The sequence below is a fragment of the Diospyros lotus genome, chromosome 15 (genome assembly GCF_014633365.1).
Source record: "Diospyros lotus cultivar Yz01 chromosome 15, ASM1463336v1, whole genome shotgun sequence".
Lineage (NCBI taxonomy): Eukaryota > Viridiplantae > Streptophyta > Magnoliopsida > Ericales > Ebenaceae > Diospyros > Diospyros lotus.
In genome coordinates this window covers 5,293,459-5,319,432 of record NC_068352.1, presented here as the reverse complement: position 1 = coordinate 5,319,432, position 25,974 = coordinate 5,293,459, and the positions used below count along the sequence as shown (strand labels likewise).

Genomic DNA, 25,974 nt, shown 5'->3' with positions numbered 1-25,974 from the left:
GAAATGAAATAACACTAGCTGAATACCTTTTGGGTTGAATGTAGGCAAAAAACTCTCAGATTAAGTATGCTTGAACTGGGGAAGTTTAAGAATGGATGACCCCTGGAAGTTCGAGTAGGTCCATCAAATTAAGTTGTTCCAGTCATTTCTATCGCTCGATGCGAGATGTTACAATTGTCTAGGTGGACAAGGCAAAAGAAAACATTAATAGTATGTTACTTATGTGTTATTTTCATGCTTTTGCTATGCTACTCTTTTAATGGATAAACAAAGCTTCAAGCTATACATATAATTAACTACTCCAACTGGTTGCTTCAAATTAAGTGTTCGATAAGGGGAAGCAAGACCCTTCTTCACTCATGGACCAACATATCTCATTTTCCCAGGGAGTCAACTTGAGAAGGTTTTTCCTTGACGTGGTTAAGTTTGCAATCTGTTTCATCTTTCATAAATTAAAATGTCGGCAAAGGATATTTTGCCTTTGTAAACTTGAATTTTTTTTCTCAATGATTAAACTAGATGAAATGAAAATGTTACAATTAAGATGAATGGATGAAATAGAATAAATTTATTTAAAAAAAACACTAAGAATAAAGAGAATGACTAAAGATATAGCGAGAGAATGACTATTTTTTATTGAAAACATATAAAATTCTTAAGTGTCCTTATTTTATATAGTTTTTTAGAATAATTATTCGCATATTAAGTGAAGTGGGCCAAACCCATATAACTATTTCGTTAAAATTGCCTTGAATTGAAATTAATCTAATTCAATCCTAGCAAGTTCTTGTTTGATGATTCCGATTGTCCACCTCCACTTAAATGAAAACACCATATCAATTATATTACATTTGTGCATATGATCTTGATATTGTTCATATCTACCTATAAAATTTATTTTTGTTTCGATACTTATCCCTAATAATCGACAACAAAGCTACCTAATATATTTCAACAACAAACTTACGATTAGCAAAATCTGAACTCGAAACATTTCTCAGATTTGGATGGATGACAAATGTTGAGATATTAAGTGTGTTTGAATATACATATCAGAAAGGTAATGATTAAGCAAGAGATTAAGTTGATGACATGAAGCGACCACAATTCTTTTGGTTTGGAATGGAAATCCACACATAAGTGGGATGAAAAGGAAAGCTATGGTTTTGGCGACCACATAAGTGTAAAGAGGCTGCAGATTCCTCGGCCATGTGGACATCTTGCAGTGTCAGCATATATACACACATATTGGTCTCTTTCAACAAAGGCTATGCATATCTTACTGTGGTCAGTTGGTTGAAGCAGTCAATTTGGTTGGTGGTGAATATGTTATTGTCTTAGCTGTGAAGGGAGAGTCGTAGGGTTTCACTGTTGTCCTCAATGATGAATGGGTGTGGTAATGATGGGATGTTCATACGGGTTCGAGTTATGAAAATAAGTTAAAATGATAAAATAATATATAAAAATAAACGGGTATAGTGCTAAACTAGTTTATATATTTTATTCTGGATCTAAAATTGATTCTCTTATTTTTAGAAACTTGTATATGATTTTTTGCTTTTATTCTCGTGGTAAAATTAGTTTGTTTAGTTTCAAAACTGTCAAATATATTCTCGTACTTTAAGATTCATGGCAAAAGATAGTTGAAATATAAAAATCATGACATTTCAAGATCGAATCCAAATTGGAGACCAAATCAAATTTCATGTGCAATCATAATTCACAATTGCGTTTGCAAAATCATTTGCAATCGAAAAACCCTACATTGCCCAAATCAAATCCAAGAGTCCTAGCAACATAGCATGTGTGATGTGATTATAATTTGATTTGAGACTGAGTTTGAAATTCAGAGTTTTAATTTGTTTGGAGTAAATTTAACTCTATTAATAAGATATAAACACCTTTGAATAGTATTTGGATAACATCCATTATATAAGGGTTATTGTGACATCAAATATGAATTATATATATTATTTATTAAATCAAATATATATATATATATATATATAGACTAAACTAAGCATTGATATGCATAATACTCGGGCAAACTAATGATGCATGCAAGAAATTAATGATTCAAATTCTTCGTAGCTTATGGTTATAAATTTTCAACCATACAGTATCTTTGTATATTTGGGTTTTCTTTGTGATCTATCAATTTGATTTTACATTGTGATCGATTGAGTTACAACTCCAACTTATATGGAGATTAAATTATGTGTTAGATTGACGTCTTCTTCCACCTAAGCTTGTACATTTGCCGACCTATTAATAGCACCTATTATTTGCTAAATTCTTATTGATCTATCATTGCCATAGAATAGGTAATGGAGGACAATTATTTGTACAAGTACATCCACCACAAGAGGGAAAATAAAACTAATTAAGAAAGATTAGGATATTGTGAAGTTGTGGCTTGAATTATATTTATTGTGCAATTATTTGTATCTATTCAAGGAATTAAGTCTCGAGTTTCGATTCGTGACGAATTTGTCTAAACAGTTACATTAAATATTATTTTTTATTATAATATTTATATTTTAAATATATATAATTAATGAATTAAAAATAATATATATTGTAATCAATCAATCGGGTACAATTACAATTGCAGCTGTGAAGCAATATCCTTAGAAATGCCAAAAATATGATGTTGATGCTTAACCCAAAGGTTGAAATTAACAAAATCAATTTCATATCCTTAGAAATGCCAAAATTATGATGTTGATGCTTAACCCAAAGATTGAAATTCACAAAATCAATGAAATTTCAAACGGCCCAAAGGAAGGGATTTGAATATATTTGGAATGATATTTTCTATTAACATAATATATAATATAATACAACCCAAAGGTTGAAATTCACAAAATCAATGAAATATTAAACCGCCCAAAAGTAGGGGTGTTCGCGGTTCGGTTTGCCAGGTCTGAATCATTTTCAGCACGCCAAATCGTTAGTGCAGTTTTTCAACTAAACCAAATCGCGATCTGGTTTGGGTCCGGCCAAACCGCACCAAACCAGACCGCATTTGCGGTCTGGTTTGGTGCGATTTACTGCGGTTTGAAATACTACTTAAAATCACTAAAAAATATATTTAATAATAGTAACTAAAAACACAAATATTGGTAAATAAAGACAATTAAATGTAAATAAATAGGAGCAAAAAATAAAGACAAAACCAAATAATAATAAATAGGATGGGGCTGCCAATTATTAGATTTTTATAATAATAATAATTTTTTTTATTATTTTCTTGGGTGATTCTATTTAAAACCAAACCGCCAACTGTCCAAACCGCAAACCGCGCGGTTTGGACAGAATCCAAACCGTTTTTGACCGCAAAAAATAAAGAAACCGTTTGGTTCGATTTGGTTTGGTTCGGTTCGGTTCGACTGGTTTTTGCGGTGCACCAATTTTTTTGAACACCCCTACCCAAAAGGAAGATACTTGATATTTGGAATGATATTTTATATTAATATAATATATACAAAACTGATTTATTATCCGAACGTTGACGTGAAAATATATCACTGGGGAGACTCAATTGGGTCTTACCCTATAATTTGGGCCTACACCCCCTCGATCTATTGCCACGTTAGGTTTGAACAATAAATTAAGGCTAGCTCATAATATATAATATAATACATTTAATGATACAATAAATTATCAATCATCATGTATTGCCTTGAAAGTTAGATATTGAGATCCATTATCAATCATCATGTATTGTCTTGGAAATTAGATCTTGAGATCCAAACCTCGTTCGGGGATTACACCTACAAGAGAATGAGGTGGGGCTAAGTTCCTTGATATGATCTTCGACACTCAATTTAGTAATGGAATATTAAAAGAGAAATGAGGAATTTATAGTCAAATGATTTTAATTGCTTATAAAAGTTTTATTTTTAATTAAATTGAAAGAGGCGACACATTAGAGTTATTCCTTGTATGGATGGAATTCTCGAGATTTTCTCTGGAATTCCTAAGTTTAATTGTTATCAAATAACAAAATATTTTATTATAATTTAAATAGAATAAATCTATTAAACTTAACATGAGTGCTTCCAAATTGAGATCTAGGAGTTAAATGTGGTTAATCCTTTAGATTTGGTGAAGACCCATAGACGCGATTCATCCCCCTTAAGGGCTGAATTTTGACACGTGGTGAGGTTGGTTTGGCTACTTTGAAGGAACATTTTGATAATTTTACAATGTTACGCCAATATTAATATAAAAATAGTACTTATGGAAAAATAAAATGTTTAAAAATACTTTTAAAAAAATAAATTATAAAAAGAAAGAATTAGGTCCAAAAGTCAAATCCCACGTCTCATGGCCCCTTGTTTGTAAGTATCCCCACGCCCATCACCCACCAAATCCCACATCTTCCACCACCCAAAGACAGCTTAAGGTCGATTTAGCTTTGAGTTGAATTATACAAGATACTTACTAAATTTATAAAGTTAGCTTTGACTTATAAAGTTCAATGATAAAAAGAATATATTAATTAATTATAATTATTTAAAAAAATTAATAATAGAAAACATTATTGTTATCAAGATACAATAATAAATTTGTGATTGCAAAAAGTGTTCATCTTCGGCCACTAATATATGGGAAACTTGTAAAACAAAAGATGGCCAGTGGTGTGAGATGTCTCTTGTGTGAGTCCTTTGATATTTAAATCAGTCTCTACGAAAGTATATAAGATCAAAAAAAGTATAGTTTGAGTAGTGTTATAGTCATACTTCAATCGAAGGAATCACTCATTCTTTATAGAGGTTGAAGTTGACAAGTGGAAGCGTATCCTGATCATATGTTCTAAATTTTCAGATAGAGTGTAACACCCCACTTATCCAAAGCATGTTATATCTTAGGAAATTTGGGACTTATTTTTTTTTTTTTTTCTTTTGACGTGCATCATTCCCGAAATTCCCTTAAACCTATATAGTGCCAGGCTAAACAATTCATACACTAGATTTAAATAGAATCTTATAAAGCGGAAGCTGAAATCGAATCTGATCATAGCATCTCATATATTGATATCCGAACATGGTTCGTAATACAAAATTCTACAAGACTCGATACAATACATGATCTTTCAAAATATAACTTAAAACATAGGTTCTTGTTCTAACATAGTATATAATACTTGAAATATTTATGCTGTAGCAAAACATGGTACGACTTGTTCATTCCTCAACAACTCGAGTTGTTACAAGTCCTGACTGGAACGTTAAATGTTCTAGGGACATAACCCGTATTAGATGATGAACCATCTAAGTAAGGCACAAAATGTTATATCATGCGTGAATGCAATGTCTTACTTCATTGTAGGGGTCAACTACACCATTTATGCTACTCACTATTTTTATGGCTACCTCTTTCGAAGCCGGGGTGTATGAGGGCACCCTTGATAAAATAGTGGTGTCAGTTCGTACACCTAAATGGCCACTATGCACGTGATTGGGGGTATTATTGTGTACATATGCATTTCATAGTCATGTATGCAGTTTACGTGATGGATACATATCAGGGAATGCTAATATGATGGAAACATCCCCAAGGGTCGGGGTTTAAAGCATAAATTACTCGCATGTCACCAAGTACTTATCTACTTATAACACATATATCCAATCAAAATATAGAAATACACTTACTTTTTACAAATTATGCTTCCTCGAAACGCTTGTCGATCTCGAGGGATGTGCTACATGAGCCATTTCTCAATCCTTGGGCCTCAAAGGTTCCTAAACATTAAATTTGATTCAAAATATCAATTTCCTATTTTTCTCATAAATTCTCATAATTTTTCCTTATTTCTAGGCCTAATTTCCTCAAACATTCATAATAAATATCTAAACCCTTATTAACCCAATTTTTCTTCACTAATATTCTTAAAATAACATTTCTAGTCTTCTGGAATTTTCTTGTAATTTTTCAAATTAAGTTCCTATTTTTTCTCTATTTTCCATAACAACAAAATACCAAATAATTAATTATTTTAACATTTTCTATTTTTTTTTCCAAAATAAGGTATAAATTGAATTCTAGATTTTCTGGAATTTTTCCAAATTTTTGCAAAATTCCTCCTATTTTATTTTATTTTTTTTCATTTTCTTTTTTTTTTCTTTATTTTCCACTTGGCGTGCGCGTGCAGCCTACGCGCCGCCTCCCCACGCACTGGCGTGTGCTGCCACGTGCCCGACCTAACTAGGTCGTCTTCTCCGGCGACTGTTTCGCCGCCGGCAACTCTTTGGCTTCTCCAAGTTTCGAAACAAACTTCCTTCCCCCCTAAATCTGACCTCCTGACACCGAAAATGGCCTTAAAATTTTGAAAAAGCATAAAAAAATACCTCGTTTTGGCATTTGAAGGCTCAACTCTGGTGAAGGCGCGATTTTTCGACGAGCTCTGATTCTTCTTTTCCTCTGCTCCGTTGGCCACCAAACGCTCTAAAAATCTTACCCACGACAAAAGGATTAAAACCCTACTCACCAATCTCTCAAACACTACCCTAATCACCCGCTTCTTGAAGTAACAATTTTGATGCAGTGGACTGCTCAAACGAGGCTATTTATAGCCCAAATTGATCACGAGTTGTCCCATCAAGGGCACCCACGTGTCCTAAGAACCATCTCGACGGCCATTTCGGCCTTACCCTCCCCCTTGCCCTCTGATTTTGCGTTGCAGGCGCAACCCGAGCATGGCCATCGCGCCTGCTTCTGATTTGATTTTTCTGATTTTTTTTTTTACATATATATATATATATGAATTTATAACACTTTAAAATATTGAAAGAAAATTCTAATTTTTAATACATAAACCTTATAATTTTTGGTATTTTAACTATGTTTAAACTATATATTTTATACAATATAAATAAATTTATACATACCTAACTCTATTAAATTTACTAATAAACACTAAAATTCTAATTATGCTTATATATTCCTGACGTTTCAGGGTATTACATAAAGACATTGGAGATGAGTTAAAATATTCTTGGATTTGGAAAAAGCCCACATAAGGGTCTTCATGAGGGTCTCTAAGAGGTATCCAAAAGTGGCCTTCGGGAGGGACTGTCAGGCATTATTCTGCCGAGAAGATCTCCCACGCTTTTCTATTTGAATTTCTTTCTTTTAGGCCTATATTGGTCTTAGTCTCACTTTCTTTGACACAATAAATGTATTATTTAAAACTAGGTTTTAATGTGTTTGTGTCTAATTTATAAATACTGAATATGTAATTAATATAAAAATAAATATATTTAAATTAATATAAAAAATTAAAATATTTGAAAATTTAGTGATTTCAAATTCAAGTTTCTTAATTAAAGACATTCTCCTTGGGATTTGCGTGAGCCTATTATGAAAATAAATGTTATTCATCTCTAATAGAGATGAACAAAGACAATGTGGCAGTTCATGTGATTTACATGAGCCTATTATGAAACCAAATGCTATTAATCTCCAATAGAGATGAACAGCAGTAATGTGGCAGTTCATATGGAAGTGTTTTTCTTGAGAAGATAAAAAGGAGCCTAATAGATTTTATTTTTTATATTCTTTAAATAAATGTATAATGTTAATTAAATATTTCCACATGAACTACTACATCACCGCTATTTATCTTGACTTTAAGGGGTAAAGGAATTAATGACACTATTATAAAAGGTGTCACGAGGATTATTAGATGGTATTTTGAGTGTAATTAACTTCATCAATCCTAAACAAAGTTGACAATTATAACATCATGCCTAATCTCATAGGTGAAGTCATGAGTTGGGTTTGGTCAATCTAACCATAGATGTCTCTTGAAATCTCAACCTTACCCTTTTTATCGAGGAAAAAATAATACATCTCCTTCACAACATGATTCTTCTTATAAATTTCATATATTGGTGAAGAAGATGGTAACTGACTATATTGAGGTCCCTATAATATTCATAAATTTAAGAATTAGAATTTAATGTTATCTCTAACATGATTGTTAGATAAATTTAAGAATGAGAATTTAATGTTATTTCTAATATGGTTGTTAGATTTACATGATTCTACTCAGGATTTGATATTCAAATTTTGAATTAAATCAATTCGAATCTATAAGAGAATTGAAAATAATACATCTCCTTCACAATATTTTAGGGACCTCAATATACATGGTTGTTAGATAAATTGAAGAATGAGAATTTAATATTATTTCTAATATGATTGTTAGATTTTCATGATTCTACTCGTACCATTAGATATTCAATTTTGAATTAAATCAATTCGATTCTATAAGAGAATTGAAAATTGAAAACACTTGAAACCGAACCGATGTATCCTTATTAAACTTGAATTTAGAAATAAAATAAGAAAAATCTAAGTACCCATTCATCTTGTAATCATATGTATATGTATACACTTTATGTATGTTTAAGGAACTTAATTATTGATGGAAAAATAAACGATAAATCTGGTGAAGGTGAAAAAATTAAATTGATTGATGCTAAGGAGAAAAAAGATAAAAAAATAAAAATAAATTAAGAACGAGAACAATTAAAGAATAAATCTTTAATTATTTTTATTTAACAACTAAAAAGAATCAAATATTTCAAATAAAGACTCACTACACGGTGTTTGATGGTCTTAATTCAGTTTTTATTCCTTTTAGTAAATTTAAATGATATAGTATTCTCAAATTTATTTTACATAAGGCTAGTCATTTCAAATTTTTCACTGGATTAAGTTATTTCAGTATCGGAGCATTTCGACGTTTCGTTTCAAAATTCTATATATAATATTATATATGTGTATATATATAAAGCACTTAATAATTAATATTATATATAATATAGCTATTAATATATAAACACAAATATAATATTTGATTTTACCCCCACCCCTAAATATAAAGCCTCTTTTTATATCTGAACTAGAAGTTTCAATCTCAATTACTAGTCTTCTGGGATTCCCAACCCATCTTACTATTTCGGCTGAAATTAAAAATTTTAACCAGTTTTAACTAGAAATCACCTAAATCGTGAAGAACTTTGTTGATACGAATTATAATGAATTATGTTCTAGTTTTGATCGAAAATTGAGACGTTTTGACCATTCTGATAAGAGTCGAATAGTATCGACAATCTTGCATAAAAATATAATTATCATAATATATTCTTAAAGTACAATTTTAATAAAGAATCAATTTTTCATATATATAATTGTAATGAAGTGGCTTGGCTTGAAGAATTGGTAGTTGAATATATCAATCGAAGCACTGAATTCTTTGGACAGAAATAGCACTTAAATGGTAACGTAAGCTTATAATTTTTCATATGCATGTACATATACATATATATATATATAACAAGATTTTACAGAGCCTAAATAGAGAAGTTTAATTTACTAAGCCATGATCAACTGTTGCTCACAAGGTTCAATCCTGAATTCTTCCTTCATCCTCCTTATAAACTCATCAAACTTCTTGTTCCACTCTTCTGTGCTCATCGCTTCATTTTCTCCTTCCAATTCATCTGGGAAGCCATTGTTGCCTGCAGTCCCTTCTTCTCCTTCAATCAGAAGCCCATTGGGAGCTGCTGCTGCTGCTGCTTCTTCTTCTTCTTCTTCTTCTATTAAAGCATTCTCTGAAGGCTCCATAGCTTCCAGTGAGACTTGCTTGTCTAGAAAGGAGTCCTCCATCTCCAGCAATAGTGCTTCTCTATCTGCGATCATCTTGAAGGGGTGGCTGTTGCAGCCAGAGGTCTTAGCAACCAAGACCAGGATCCCATTACAGATGAGGAAGATGCAGTTTTTGTCCACAGCTTGGCTCAGCATTTGGGCCTTGAAGGAATAATACCATCCTGAACAAGAGAAGATGAAGGAGAACACAGACACTGAGAGTAGCAACTGTGTGATCTTCCTCAGAAATGGAGACCTCATCAGCTGAGTCAGACTCAGTGAGTTCAGGAACTGAGCTTGATCCTCCATGGTAAGCTTAATTTTTGAAAGAACTAAGAAACAAACAGTTGCTTGTGGGGGAAGAAGAAGGCTAGCTAGAATTTGGTGGGCGAAGAAGGTCAAGGGTGGTGCCCTATATATATATATACAGGGGAGACTGAGGAGCGGTGGGGAAGTGGATGGTTTGACAAGAATGCCCTTGGTTAGTGTGGAGTGTGGTGGCAGGGAACCTGCTTTTTGAGGTTACTTGGGGGACAAAATTGTCCTTTGGGAGTTTGTGTGATGGGCAGATGTTGCCACGTTATTTACACGGAGTTTTTGATATTAATATATTATTCATTCAATTTCATACTAAATAATTCACACATAAATTACTTTAAACGTCACACAAAAAATCAAAACTCCCCTCCACAAGAGGCCCAAATAACGTAACATTTATGTGGTTAAAACGTTAGCTGGGACAGTTGGCTCATCTGATTTAAAATATTGACTGAATATATTTTTTTATTTCTAAGTTTTTTGCTCTCTATGGGTAAAATTTTATATAGTTTGTAAGATTTTAAGGTTTTTTTGTCCTTAGAGTTCTTGTGTTCTTTGTTTTGTATTATTAATTTTTCTTATACTTTTATTTCTTATTTATAATATCCTTTAATGTTGCTCGTTTCTTCTTTTATATGTTATGAATTTACCGGTTATAGCGAAAAAAGCATAGCATTTCCAAATACCTGAAACAGTAGCGAGCTTGATCATGTGTACGAAAAAACACTCGACGATCAACTGCAGTGACATAAGCCAATATGGCCTGGCCCCAGTACACATACAATCAATAATAGAGACAAAACTCCGTCCGTGCAAGACAAGGGACACCCTTGACTTAACCATCTTCCGTACAAGACAAGTGACGAACTCAGTCCAAACAATAGAGACTACTTGTCCATTGTCCAATAATAGAGACTACCTGTCCATTGTTCGATACTGACAAGCAAATATTATGCAATGCAATATGGCGTATGTGGAGAAAAATGGTTCGTGAGATGATCCCGGTTACATATAAATTTTTAATGTTCATGTGAGAATTAATTACATATGTAGCTCGTCTTATCAGCATTATCCTAAAGGATAAAAAAAAAAAAAAGCCAAAGCTTTCGGTTTGTGTGGATTATCTGCGGGAACTGTCCCTTGGAAAGTAGTGCAAAGACTCACTGAATGACTTTCATATAGTAGAAAACCCTCTTGGCTTCTCAAAGAGATTATCTGCCATCCTGCAATGCTTAGCTCTGGTTATTTATCGAACAGTTAGAATCCCACTTAAATTAATTTCGAGACCCAAAAACGAAAAATTCTCACCCATCTCTAGATATATAGTGAGAATCCAATATGTATTTAAACCCTTTATGCTTTAACCATTATTCTAGACATTTTGATTCTTATTATGTAGAATCGCAATCGTAACCCTATATACTCTAAAATGTTAACATCCTAATCGCCAAAAGCTCAAATATTTAAATCTCTTATATCATAACGTACGACTAACCTAGACAGAGTTAATAGATTAGTAAAATCATCACTAGCATCACGCCACTAAATTTAAGATGACTATATCTGAAGAGATGTCTGGAAGCGAATAGTGGCCAGACGAGCCCATACAACACACTAGATCTGATACTCCAATTATGATGCGGACCTCTCTTGATCACTGAAGTATTTGTTGTTGTATTCTCTCCAAATAAAGTACACCAACACATGAAGAGTCAATCGATTAGCCACCTGCCATAGATCCTTCCCTCTCCATCTAGCCACCACTCAAGACACCCTAGTCTCCTAGCGATGCCAAGGCCATTTGAATTTCTTTGATCTACGAAAGCACTACACCACTTGACGAGAAAAAGGGCAATATATCGAAGAACAAGTGCCTGTGATTCTCTGGCTCCGCCTTGCAAAGGAATCATTTATTCAAAAAAGACAAGTACAAGTTAATATGATCAAGAGTAGATAACATTTCTCGAACTGCCAACCAAAAAATAAACATATGGATTGGAATACCATAGTGGGACCAAACCAAATGATGCCATGGAACGTGGGGCTGTTGCACCAGAAAAGGATTTTTCCCTCAATATTAGACCAGTTGCACACCAATTGCTCAATGTCCTTACTCATTAACTTTGGAAGAATAAATATCGAAGCCCAATACACATAGATAGTAGAGATCACTGAATGAGCAAGCTAGAGTCGCCCACCAAACAAAAGATTGTTACATCTCTGACACTGATTGAGAATGTCCAGATTTCCAAAGATAGTAGCCCCTAACTTCGAGCATTCTTGTCTCGAGATCCCACACTAATCCTTATTGATTGCGAACCCCTAACCTCGATAATTCTCATCTTAAGACCTCCCACACATAACTCCAACATGCTCCCATGATATTTATGCAAGATAAAGCGACAATAATGCGCCTAATAAGAAAACCAATAACATGTCGTGCCAATGAATGCTTCATGTATTATGAAAGGGGGTAGAGGTTTTACTAGTGTAATACCCAAAACTTTGGGGTTATTTTAAAATAAGAATATGGAAAGAAATATGAAGTTTCAAAAGAATCGGTATCAAAATAGCTTGAGAAAATGGCCGAATCTGCCAGAGGGAATAACCGAAAGCTTAGTACCTAAGGAGATAGGTGTATCCCTAACGAACACCTTGAGATATGATTTATGGCATTGAAATAAATTGGATCAGAGACAGTTTTTGGTACAGCTTTGAATCAGGCTGAAAAACTGAATTAATGTAAGGGGCTTCTAAAAAGTCAACAGAACCCTAAAACGAGTTAAATTTACTCTATTAAATGACCCTTAAGTGATTTTGGGATTAAACAAGGGGGTTTCACAATAAAAACATAAATCTGGGCCAAAGTGTAATTTTTGAAAATTCCCGAGGATGGTCGAAACAATATTATTTCCGAAACTTTGGGGGTCAAATGAGAAGTGTAGAATGTGAGGGTCACAACGGAAGTTTTAAAAAATTAAGGGGCCTTGTGGAAAGGGCCAAAAATGTATTTCAAAAGTTAGGAGGGTGAAAGTGCAATTTCAGAAAAAGGTTGGGCAGCCATGGCCGACCAAGCTTCCGGCCACCCATTCTATCACCGCTTTCAGCCATGGGAAACTTGAGGAAAAGGGTTATGGGACCTCTGGGCTTGGCCTAGAGCGATCCATGGCCTACAAAAGGGATCGAAATGGCCAAAAAATTGGCTAAAAGTTGGCCACTGTAACTCGATTTTTGGGGCCATTTTTCGATGGGTTTGGACAGATCTAAGGCACAGGAAAGTGTTAGTGGCTTTGGGTAAAGCGAGATTCATCATTTAAGGGATCGATTTTGAGTATAAAAAGGTGTTCAAAGTGGCCAATTTCTTTCAAAATTTAAGCTCGAAATCAAGCACGTTAGAGAGCAAATCGAGCATCAAGAATAAGAGGCTTTTGCTCTTGAGTTGATGAGGATCGATTCTAGAAACTTTGGTGAAGTTTCATGTCAATTTGAGGGGGTTTAATTGAATGTTGATCGGAAAATCAAGCAGGCAGCGGAGGTGGTCTGAAAATCAACCGATTCAGCCTCTTCCGGCGGGTGGTTCGGCCATCAGAGGGTGCTCCTAGGATCGACTCAAGAAAGGCTTCAACGGGGTGGAGTCCGATCAACCATCGGAGGTGGAACTAAGCGGCGACAGCAAGCAGTTCGTTGGGGAAGACGAAATAGAGGTGGCGCGTGAGGCACATGTGCTAGGTGAGTGGCTGCGGGCGCATGACTACAAGTGAGAGGTAAGAAAAATAGAAAAAAAAAGAAAAAAGAAAAGAAAAATCAAAAAAAAATTCAAAAAATTTCAAAAAATCAAGGATTTCATTTTATGAATTATTGAAGGAAAAATTTTTGGGAAATGCTGAAGGAAATATTTATTTTGCAATTTTTGAGGAAAAATGAATTGTGAAAATTAGAGAAAATTAAAAATAAAAATAAATTAAGAAAAAATAGGGTTTAATATTTATTTGAATGAATATGATGAATAGGGTATTTTGTGGCTCAAATTGAGTGATTGTGCGACTCTCAAGACTTAGCATGCAAAACGAGGCAGTACACGTTATTCAATGTGGTTTGAATCTTAAGTTAAAGGTGAGTGATTTTACTCCAAAAGTTTATACATGTTATGTATTGTCTATGTTGAGCATGATAGCCACGATAGTGGCTAAGTTATATGTATTATATGAGCATTTTGTCATATTTATACATGTATTGTTGCATTGATGGATTATGATTTTTGCATGACATGATATTATTGGCATATTGATACTCGGGCATGGGATTGGAATGTCGCCATAGTATAGTCGTAATTCCCTAAGGGCAAATGATATATGGAACAACGTTAGGATTATCCTAAAAGTAGGTCGAGATTCTGCCTAGAGTTTCGTGCCGGGCTAGTGGGCTAGGGAAGTTACACTAGGCATATGTTCATTCACGTTATTGCATCATGTATTCATGTAACTGTCATTTTAACCCTCATTTAGAAGATTCATCTTCTAATGTTGGATGTATGTTCTTGGAATATTTCACATTCCAGGCGAGTCAAGCAGCCTGAAAGACAAGGGTGTGGTTGAAGTATGATCGTGATAGAGGTTATTGTGAGCCCTATGCAGGGCTAAGTTCTAGTCGTTTCGTTTATTTATGTTATTTTTAATGGTTATTGTAATAACGTGACGGACAGACGATATGTATGGACCCATGTATGTTATGGTTATTAAGGTTCCAATTCTCGTTCCACTAATGATTATGTATTTCATTTCCTTATTCTAATTTTGGGAATGTTATTGCTATACAAGTGTGTTGAGAATTTTAGTTTGATTCATGTAATAAAAAAAAAAAAATCCTAACATATAATACAACGCTTTGAAGATGCTGGGGGCGTTACAACTAGGATGAGTTTAGGAGCTAGAAAATCGCAAATAGTAAGCTGGGACCTTGACGTGGAATGATCCAACTTCAAATGAGGAGCCGTCTCCAACTTATCCTCTCCAAACTCACTCTCTTTTTGACTTGCACTTCACAAAAAAAAAAAAAAAAAGAGAGAGAGAGAGAATAGAAGGATTGGGGTTTATATGTGTTTCTTTATCATTTTCATTAAAATATAGATGAGTTCATTTCATGAAAAATAAGAACATAACAAAGCACATTGTAGAAAACTTTTAAGCATATTACAAACTTAACACCAACCAGAAGCAACTCAAAGTAGCAAATAAAGCAAGATGGCATATATCCAAAAAAAGAGAACAATATCACAAAGCCCTTAAATTGCTTGAGAACATCAAGTTATTTTCAGTCTCCCTCATGGAGATTGCAGATGATTGGAGACCGTCATTAGGACTATTGTGACCAATGATTTAACATACTTTAAAATCAAAAGGATCATATTGTCATATTTTTATTTTAAAAAGGTTAACATGTTTTGTCCATGTGCATGTAAAAAGTTATATATGTATGTGTTAGGGTTTTAGAGTGTTACAAAAATAATGATAGTTTATTAAAAGAAAGGGGGTTAAATAGAAAAAATATATCCAATATACAATGAAATTATATAAAAACATTGGCAGATTGGCAGTTGGAGTTAGGGTTTCAATCAATGACCTAAACTTATACCTCTAGCCTAGGGGCAACAAACATAGCACTCAACATAATCAAACAAAATAAACACGGAGGTTTCAAAGTTTACCTCATGGCATGAAAATGTCAGGTTAATTTCTTATTGATATATGTTGGAAGTCTTACAAGAAAGTTGATGTCTGCCAACGAGAATGGTCGAAATAAAAAGCTAAGGGTTAGTTCCTCAATAGATCTAGTGTCGATTTATCCAAGAATCGAAAGGTTTTTCAAGAAATCCATGCAAGGTCGTTAATTTGCAATGATAACCAAGAAAGGTAATGAGAGTTAAAAGACAAAGTGTTTGCAAAAAATGGGTAAAAGGCAAAGAAACCCCTAGGGTTTCCCCTCATTTATATATACTCAACCCTTAGGGGTCGAGCCCTTCAACAAACCTCCATGCCCAGTTAGGCTTGTGGTTAATTGGATCTTGGCTAACCTGAATTAGACTAGATTAAAATTTAATTTTATTTTAAATTATATTATATTAATTTAATCACTATTTTTCAATTTGTTTGGTTATATTTAAATAATACAAACAAAAAACACCCCATATTTTGTGGGTTTTATACGCTACATCTAATCCTTGAAAGTGGCAAGTAAATATTTTCTAGCTTAGAATCATGGAGTTGTTTGGATGAAAATTAGTGATTCTAAAAAGATGGGTGCTCTATAAAAGGAGATAGAGTTACAAAAAGAACTTACATCAATGTAAATTTTACTAAAAAGGAATTGCATAATTAAGGATGGAAATAGGTCTCCTATTTACATATTTAATAAATGTTCAAAATATATATTATTTCGATGTTCTTTAAATATGAAATTTTTTAACTTATTTCAATTTTCAAAGGGTAATTAGGGCTTATTTTAGAAAATGCTCAAATAAATTCTATCTCCATGATTTAAACTATGAATGTTTCATAATTATTTTAACTTTAATTGTGTAAAGGATACTCATTTATTAATCCATGACCATTCTAGTGCATAATCAAAGAAAACATAAAGTAAATGTCATATGTAACTTTACTCAGGGGTGGATCTAGGGGGGCAAGCATGGCTGTAGCTTGTGCCAGCCTCAATCCCTCCTCAAATCTTTCTTGGAATTTGGACTATTTGAGAGGGGAGGGGGGCTAAAATCACTAATAAATCTGGCAGTAGTCCTCCCCTAGATCCATTCTTGAATCTGCCCCTACTTTGACTTGACCTTTTATTTTTAAGAAAACTCCACTTGATATCCTTGACATTTATGATAATTATAAAAAATATCTTCAACATTTGAGAAAAAATAGAACTTTAATGTTATGTTACAATTCCCCCGCCATTAATTGATCATTGTTCAACTTTATAAAATGACTAAAATACCATATTTGGATTAGAAATGAATAGTTTCACTTTCTCTCTCTTATTTATTCTTCTTTTACTCTCTTTATCTCTTTCTCTCTCTCAAACCCAAATCCAGGTTTTAAGATATAGTGTCACTCACTTTTGTCCTCAGCCTCTCTCTAACTTATTATTATTATTATTATTATTATTATCTTTCTTTTTTTTTTCTTTTTCTCTCCCTCTTCTTCAAACTTAGATTTGGGTTCACACACCAACAATGAACTTAGATTTCGGCTCATAGCATCTCAAACCCATATAGGTTTATCATCAACACAGACACGGAAGTGGGCTCCAATATGGCGTATTATTTTTTATTTTTCAAAATGAGAAAAAAAAAAAGAGAGAATGAATGACAAATTGGTCTTTTTATCCTTTTATTTAACAATAGGGGTGTTTATTTCTATTTCTCAAACATCTAGAAGGTTCTTGCAATTTTGCCAAACCTCAGGGGTGTTCTTTGCAATTTACCTTTATTTTTTATGTTATTCCAAATACAAATTTTTGTGCTCTTATTTTGCGATCTCTTTTCTTATCATGCAATTATGTTGAACATTCTTTCTTATTACTTGTTCTCTTCTTACGTTTGTAATTAGTATCATGTTTTATAGGAGGATAATTTGTTATTTTGTTTTAAGAAATGAACTTTTTGTTTTTAAGGTTAGAAAAATGGAAACACACAAAACACTTAGGGCCTGTTTGATTGCAACCATGAAATTTACATAGAAAGAAAATAAGTTCTAGGCAATTCAATTGCCTAGAACTTATTTACATGGAAATTATGAAGTAGAAGTGTTTGATTGAATTTTGTTTTCTGTGTAATTTTCTCCCCAAACCCACCCCTGTCTTCTCCCCTCCTTCTCCTATCTCTCTCTCTCTCTTTCCCCTGCCTCCCAAACCCAGTTCTTCACTGGAGAATGGAGAGATCCAGCAGCACCAAACCATGCTGCCATGTCTTCTCTCATCGCCGCCATCGCTGCCTTCTCCCATGGCCGCCATCGCTGGAGCAAGCATCGCCGCCATCGCTGCCTTCTCCCATGGCCGCCATCGCTGGTGCAAGCATCGCCGCCATCGCTACCTTCTCCCATCGTCGTCATTGCTGGAGCCTTCTCTCTCTCTCTCTCCCTCCCTCCCAAACCCAGTTCTTCTCCCTGCCTCCCCCCATCGCCACCAGCGCCGGTTGCAGCGGCCATCCTCACCGCTGCCATCTTCGTTGCCCATCGTCGATGGCCGATCTTTACTGGACATGGCTGCCATCGCCGACTGCGCTTCCTCTCTTCCTTTCCTTCGTGCTTCAGCTTTTCTTCTTCTTCTTCCTGGAATTTCTTTTCCCAGCCACCCCCTAAGAATTGATTTTCCAGCAAAAGTGGGAATTGGGGGTCACGTGATCAAAAATGAGAATTGAAACTACCTAGAAAATATTGCTAATCAAACACTACCAAAACTAGAATTTCCATGGAAAATAGCTATTTTCCATGGAAAATATGGCCAATCAAACAGGCCCTTAATGTGAATAAGACAAATCGTGCATTTTTTCCCATTTTGTGAGAAATTGTTTTCCACCCAAACTATTATCTCAAAAATAGATTTACTTAGCTTATATATATTCACAATAAGATTTATTCTTTCTTTCCATATTTAATACTTCTATGCATAATTATATAAATCTTTAAATTTTGTTCATATATAAGGATGTAATTGTTACCATTTCCTCCGCAAATTTGGTTTGACTAGTGGCACATTGATTGCATCTATGGGTATAAATTTAAAGGATGAGGTAGTGGATGTGGAGATTGGGAGATAGAATTTTTGCAATTAGAGTTGTTCTAGAGGAACTAAATTTGAATGTATCAGTTCATATGCACCAAAATGTATATTTCAAGGAGTTACATTTTAAGCATGTCTTGTGCAATACCTCACTTGCTCATGTGAGGTCAATATTTTTTCTAAGTGACAAGCACATGACTATTTAAACAAGTCATCGATTTGGATAGAAAAACTCCTACATTCATAGTCATTTGATTAGAAAACCAGCTAGAACCTAGAGGCACTCATGGTGAACGACTTGCTCTTGATGCTGGGGAATCACGAGCTATATATGACATTAACCACTAAACATAGCCTTGTAGTTCATTACAAAAAAATTAATTTTTAGTCACGATTTTTAAAATCGTCACAAAACATGAAATTTTACAATGGTTTGTAAAGCACCGCAAAATACGCTTTTAGTGATGGTTTTGAAAAATCGTCGCAAAATTCATTAAAACATTTAATTTTGCGGCGGTTTTCAAAAAATCGTCACTAAATTTAGAAAATAATTAAATAATTAAAAAAAAATTAAAAAAAAATTAAATAATTAAAAATTTCCCTAAATTAAAAAATAATTAAATAATTAAAATTAAAATACATTTGCGGCGGTTTTTCAAAACCGTCGCAAAATTGACTAAAACTTGAATTTAGCAATAATTTTTGAGAAATCACCGCTAAATTAAATTAATATTTGCGACGGTTTTCAAATTCATTAAAAAATTTAATTTAGTGACGATTCTTCAAAATCGTCGCTAAATTCAAAAATAATTAAATAATTTAAAATTAAAATTAAATTAACATTTGCTACGGTTTCTCAAAATCGCCCCAAAATTCATTAAAAATTGAATTTAGAGGCAGTTTTTGAGAAACCGCTGCTAAATTGAAAAATAATTAAATAATTAAAAATTAAAATTAAATTAACATTTGAATTTTATTTAAGAAAATAATTAAATATTAAATTAATAAAAAGAAATATAAAATCTTAAAAAGATATTTAAAATTTAATTTAAATTAATTTCAAAATTAATTAAAAATTTTAATTTAAAAACAATAAAAATAAAAATAAATTTATCAAAATTTAAATAATTTAAAAAAATATATAAAATCTTTTTTATTTTTTAATCAATTAATTTAGTTAATTTAATTCAATTAATTTATTTTTAATTTATTCCTTTACTCTTTTAAAAAATAATAAATTAATTAATATTTTTTAATTTATATTAAAAAATATAAAATATAATTCTAAAAAATAGTGGTTGTTTTGGTATATAATTTATATACGAGGTTATATAACAAGGGGGCTTGGCAAATCAGACGGTTTCGTCTGCGCACACGAATAGGGGAGGTTGTAGGTTCGAAATTGGGGAAGAGGAGGCTGAAAATTTAATTTCCAGCATCGCCACGTAGCGCGCGGACATGCGACCATGTGGCTGGGCAGGCGCGGGCGGGTCCAAGCGGCTGGGTGCGGGCATGGCACGCACGGGTGGGCGAGTCCAAGAGGCTAGGCGCGAGCGAGCTGGCCACATGGGACAAATTAAATTTTTAATTTTGTTTTAATTTTAGCGGCAGTTTTTAGAACCACTGCTAAAATTAAAAATTTTAATTTTCTTTTAATTTTTGTGACGATTCTAAAATTCGCCGCTAAAATTAAAAATTTTAATTTTTTTATAATTTTTACAGCCATTCAAAAACCACCGCTAAATATTTTAAAAATCGTCGCTAAATCACTAATTTTGCCACGGTTTAAAAACTGCCACAAAAAATATGATTTGCGGTGGTTATTCTAGCGGTTGGTCAAAGCCGCTGCTAAATGCTCCGCGACGACTGATTTAGCGGCAGTTAAAAACAGCCGCTAAATGCCAATTTTTTTATAGTGGTCCTTGATATCCATATCAAGAAAGTATAGGAGAAATGATGATAAAAATGAAGGCCAAGAATGCATTTGTGGACATCGAAAAACCTCATTAAAGAGTCTCTAGAGAAGTTTTATAAGGATTTCATAGAAGAAAAAAAAGAATGGATTGCTAGCTATTGATTAGGATTTTGGAGATGTTGAGACTTTTTCTATTATAATTGGATTCAATGAATGATCTACACTAAAGCCCTTATCTCTTTGCATTTATAAAAGGCGAACTCACAAAACACATTAAGAAAAAGGTGCCTTGGTTATATGTTTATTTACAAACAGTATTGTTGTAATACCCTAAGAGCTTAGAGAATAATAGTATATATCGAGGATAAGTAAGGTAATAACACCAGAAGGATATCTTTTGAGTTGAATGTAGGTAAAGAACTCCCAGGTTAAGCGTGTTTAAGTTGAGGAAGTTTAAGGATGGGTGACCCTTCGAAAGTTCGAGTAGACCTATCAGGTTAAGTTGTTCTGATCATTCCTATCGCTCGATACGAAATGTTATAGGTGGTATCATAGCAACCCGGACTGTATGTTGGGACCGTATACTAGCCAAAGGCTGGGGGTACTAGACTGGGGACCGTGTACTAGTCCAAGGTTGGGGGTACTGGACTGGGGACACTGGACAGGGGAAAGTTGGGACCAGTTGTAAGGTCACATAACGATGACGTCATATGCTCAAGGAGGGAGAATGTAATACCCTAAGAGCCTAGAGAATGGTAGTATATATCGAGTATAAGTAAGGAATGAAACAATACCAACTGGATACCTTTTGGCCGGGTTGAATGTAGGTAAAAAACTCCCAGGTTAAGCGTGGTTAAGCTGAGAAAGTTTAAGGATGGGTGACCCTTGGAAAGTTCAAGTAGACCCATCAAGTTAAGTTATTCTGATATTTCCTATCACTCGATGCAAGATGTTACAATTGTCTAAGTGAACGACACAAAGGAAGACATTAATAGTATGTTACTTATGTGTTATTTTTATGCTTTTGCTATGCTACTCTTTTAGTGGATAACAAAGCTTCAAGCTATACAAAGGGCTATCAACTACTCCATCAACAATGGTTGCTTCAAATTAAGTTGTCGATAAGGGGAAGCAAGACCCTTCTTCACTCATGGACCAACATATCTCATTTTCTCTCCTTGACGCGATTAAGTTTGCAAAATGTTTCATGTTTTGTCACAAAATTTTTATTTTATATGTTTCATCTTTCATGAATTAAATTTTCAATCTTAATAATGATATAGCTAAAATGTCAGCAAAGGATGTCTTTTTCCCGGTGATTAGACTAGATGAAATTAAAAGGTTACAATTAAGACGAACGGATGAAATAGAATAAATTTATATAAAAAAAACACTAAGAAAATAAGACATTAAAGAGATTGACTAAAGATATAGCGAGAGAATATGACTATATTGTTTTATATACTTTTTTTTAGAATAATTTAAATATTTTAAAAATATATTTGTGTTCTTTACACTTGCGCAATTTTGAGAAACTTTATTCTAATTAAATAATTTTTAAAACTAGGTCAATTGACCAAACTTGGCTTAATTTCCATTTGGTTGTAGTTTTAAAACTTGTATTCATGTTTGAAAGCGGTGAACTAGTTACTAAATTAATCTTTAATAAATTATCTCAAAATACCTCAAGTTTAGAAAATAACATAAACATATTTTCGTTAATTATAGAAATCATTATACTTTCAAAATATAAATTTTGTACAAAAATAATCATATTTTCAAAGTTTACAAAAATTTTATTAAAAACACCACAAAAAAAAAAAAAAGAATAAAATCAACAACCAAACAATCCTTAACATTCTAAAACATAATCAAAGACAAAAACAAATCCTTCATAAAACTTTAGACTCGTTTAGTTTTGGAAAATATTTTTTAATTTTTAACTCTAATTGTATAACTAAAGATATCTCAAAGATATAATATTTGTCATCAAAAATTTATAAAATATTAAAAAAAATACGTTTCTAATTCAAAGTATAAAATTAAAAAATTAAAATTATTTTTTTATTTTATAATAAAACATTTAACTATTAATAAAAATTAAAATAAATATTTCTACAACAAACAAGTCTTTATATTGCCCATCTCTACCCTCTTTTTTTAAACATAAAATTTTGTTCCATTAAAGGCTGGTGAAATGATCTTTCTAGGGCTTGACCCTCCAATGAATCCCAAACCTAATTGCAAAATGAAGTGAAGTTATGTCAGTTTCAACTTTATATGTTTGGTGTCCCTATCCCCCCCCCCCCCCCCCCCCCCCCCCCCCCCCCTTGCTCCCAAAGGATCCTTCTAGACCACTCTCCATTTACCATAACTTTGCCATCATAAAATATGTTTGCGTTTGGTGTCGCGTTGCTTCTCATATTAAGTGAAGTGGGTCAAACCCATGTAACTATTTCGTTAAAATTGCCTTGAATTCAAATTAATCTAATTCAATCCTAGCAAGTTCATGTTTGATGTTCTAATTGTCCACCTCCACTTAAATGAAAGCACTATATCGATTATATTACATTTGTGCATATCTGATCTTGATATTGTTCGTATCTACTCACAAAATTCATTTTTTTTTATACTTGGGATGACCGTCGTTACGCTAGAAGAGATAAATCATAAGTGTGAGGCTTTGCCTCACTGAACGAGGTGAGAAATGGAACTGATATCAACATATCACTTGTTCAACTGTTCGACCTATGCCATGGAGACTTTTTGTTTCGATACTCATCCATTATAATTGACATCAAAACTACCTAATATATTTCAACATTAAGCTTTCGATTAGTGAATTTTGAATTCAAACATTTGTCAGATTTGGAAGGATGACAAATGTTGAGATATTACTTGTGTTGGTATTAGAGGCTTGATTTGGATATACGTACATATCAGAAATGTAATGATTAAGCAAGAGATTAAGTTGATGGCAGGAGAGACCACAATGCTTTTGGTTTGGAATGGAAATCCACATAAGTGGGATGAAAAGGAAAGCTATGGTTTCGGCGACCACATAAGTGTAAAGAGGCTGCTGATTCATCGGCCATGTGGACAATCTTGCAGTGTCAACATATATACACACATATTGGTCTCTTTCAAGAAAGGCTATGCATCTTACTGTGGCCAGTTGGTTGAAGTAGTCAATTTGGTTGGTGGTGAATATGTTCTTGTCTTAGCAGTGAAGGGAGAGTCGCAGGGTTTCACTCTTGTCCTCAATGATGAATGGGTGGTGAATAAGTTACTGGTTAAAATGATATAATTATATATAAAAATAAATGGGTATAGTGCTAAACTAGTTTATATATTTTATTCTGGATCTAAACTGACTCTCTTATTTTTAGAAAATCGTATACGCTCTTGTGCTTTTATTCTCGTGATAAAAATAGCTCGTTTAGTTTGAAAATCGTCAAATATGTTCTCGTACTTTAAGATTCATAGTCAAAATATAAAAATAATGACCTTCCGAGACCAAATCAAACTTCATGTGCAATCATAATTCACAATCTCGTTTGCAAAATCATTTGCGATCGAAAAACCCTACTTTTCCCAAATCAAACCCAAAAGTCCTAGCCACATAGTATGTGCAATGCGATTATAATTTAATTTGAGACTCTGTTTGGGGTTTAGAGTTTGGTTTGGAGTAGATTTAACTCTATTAATAAGATATAAACACTTTTAAATGGTGTTTAGATAACATCCATTATATAAGGGTTATCGGGATGCCAAATTTAAATTATATGTATATTATTTATTGAATTAAAAAATATATATATAAATTAAACTAAGCATTGATATGCATAATATTCTGCAAACTAATGATGTATGCAAGAAATTAATGATTCAAATTCTTCATAGCTTATGATCATAAATTTTCAATCATATAGTATTTTTGTATATTTGGGTTTTCTTTGTCTCGATACTTTATCTATTGACCAATTTGGATTTTAGATTGTGATGGATTGAGTTACAACTCCAACTTATATGGTGCTTAACTTATGTGTTAGATTGAGATCTTCTTCCACCTAAACTCGTACATTTGTCGCCTATTAATAGCTCCTATTATTTGCTAAATTCTTATTAATTTATCATTGCCCTAGAATAGGCAATGGATGACAATTATTTGCACAAGTACATTCACCTCAAGAGGGAAAAGAAAACTAATTAAGAATGGTCGTACTAATTAAGAAAGGTTTTGCAAGTACAAATGATCCGTTGTATATATTTGAAATATTAGGATATTATGAGGTTGTGGGTTTAATTTTATTTATTATGTAATTATTTATATCTATTTAAGGAATTAATAATAATTAATTAATAATTATTTAGAATATATTAATTAATTATAAGTATTTAAAAAATTAATAATAAATAATAATATTATTATCAAGATACAATAATAAATTTGTAATTCAAGAGAGTATTCATCTTCAGAGTTCGTCTTCAACCTCTAGTATTCGAGAGACGTGTAAAACAGAAGATTGTTAGTGGTGCGGGGTGTCTCTCATATGAGCCCTCCAATATTTAAATCAATTTTTATGAAGGAGTATATAAGATAAAAAAAAAGTATAATTTAAGTAGTATTATAGTCATACCTCAATCGAATAATCATTCATTTTTTATAGAGGTTGAAGTTGACAAATGGAAGCATATCCTCATCATATATTCTAAATTTTTAGGTAGAGATATTAGAGATGAGTTAAAGTATTCTTGGATTTAGAAAAAGCCCACATAAAGGTCTTCATGACGGTCTCTCGGAGGTATCCAAAAGTGGCTTTCGGGAGGGATTGTCACGGATTATTCTACGAGGAAGATCTCACACGCTTTCCTCTTTGAATTTCTTTCTTTTAGGCCTATATTGGACTTAGTCTCACTTTCTTGGACATAACAAATGTATTATTTAAAACATAGGTTTTAATGTGTTTGTGTCTAATTTGTAAATACTAAATATGTAATTAATATAAAAATAAATATATTTAAATTAATATAAAAACTTAAAACATTAGAAAATTAGTGGTTTCGAATTAAAGTCTCTTAATTAAAGACATTTTCCTTGGGATTTGCGTGAGCCTATTATGAAAATAAATGCTATTCATCTCTAGTAGAGATGAATAGCGATAATGTGGCAGTTCATTTGATTTGCGTGAGTCTATATATTATGAAAATAAATGTTATTCATCTACAGTAGAAATAAACAGCGGTAATGTGACAGTTCACGTAGAAGTATTTGTCTTGAGAAGATAAAAAGGAGCCTA

At 32.9% G+C, this 25,974-nt stretch overlaps 1 protein-coding gene across 1 annotated transcript in view; it reads right to left on the bottom strand.

The window, feature by feature from the left end:
* Nucleotides 1–9,390: 9,390 nt before the first annotated feature.
* Nucleotides 9,391–25,974, bottom strand: part of LOC127792334 (uncharacterized) — an 81,214-nt gene continuing 64,630 nt past the window's right edge. Inside the window, exon 2 of the mRNA XM_052322798.1 lies at nt 9,391–9,919. Within this exon, the coding sequence (XP_052178758.1) occupies nt 9,391–9,919 (529 nt within the window). The remainder of the gene's footprint in view (nt 9,920–25,974) is intronic.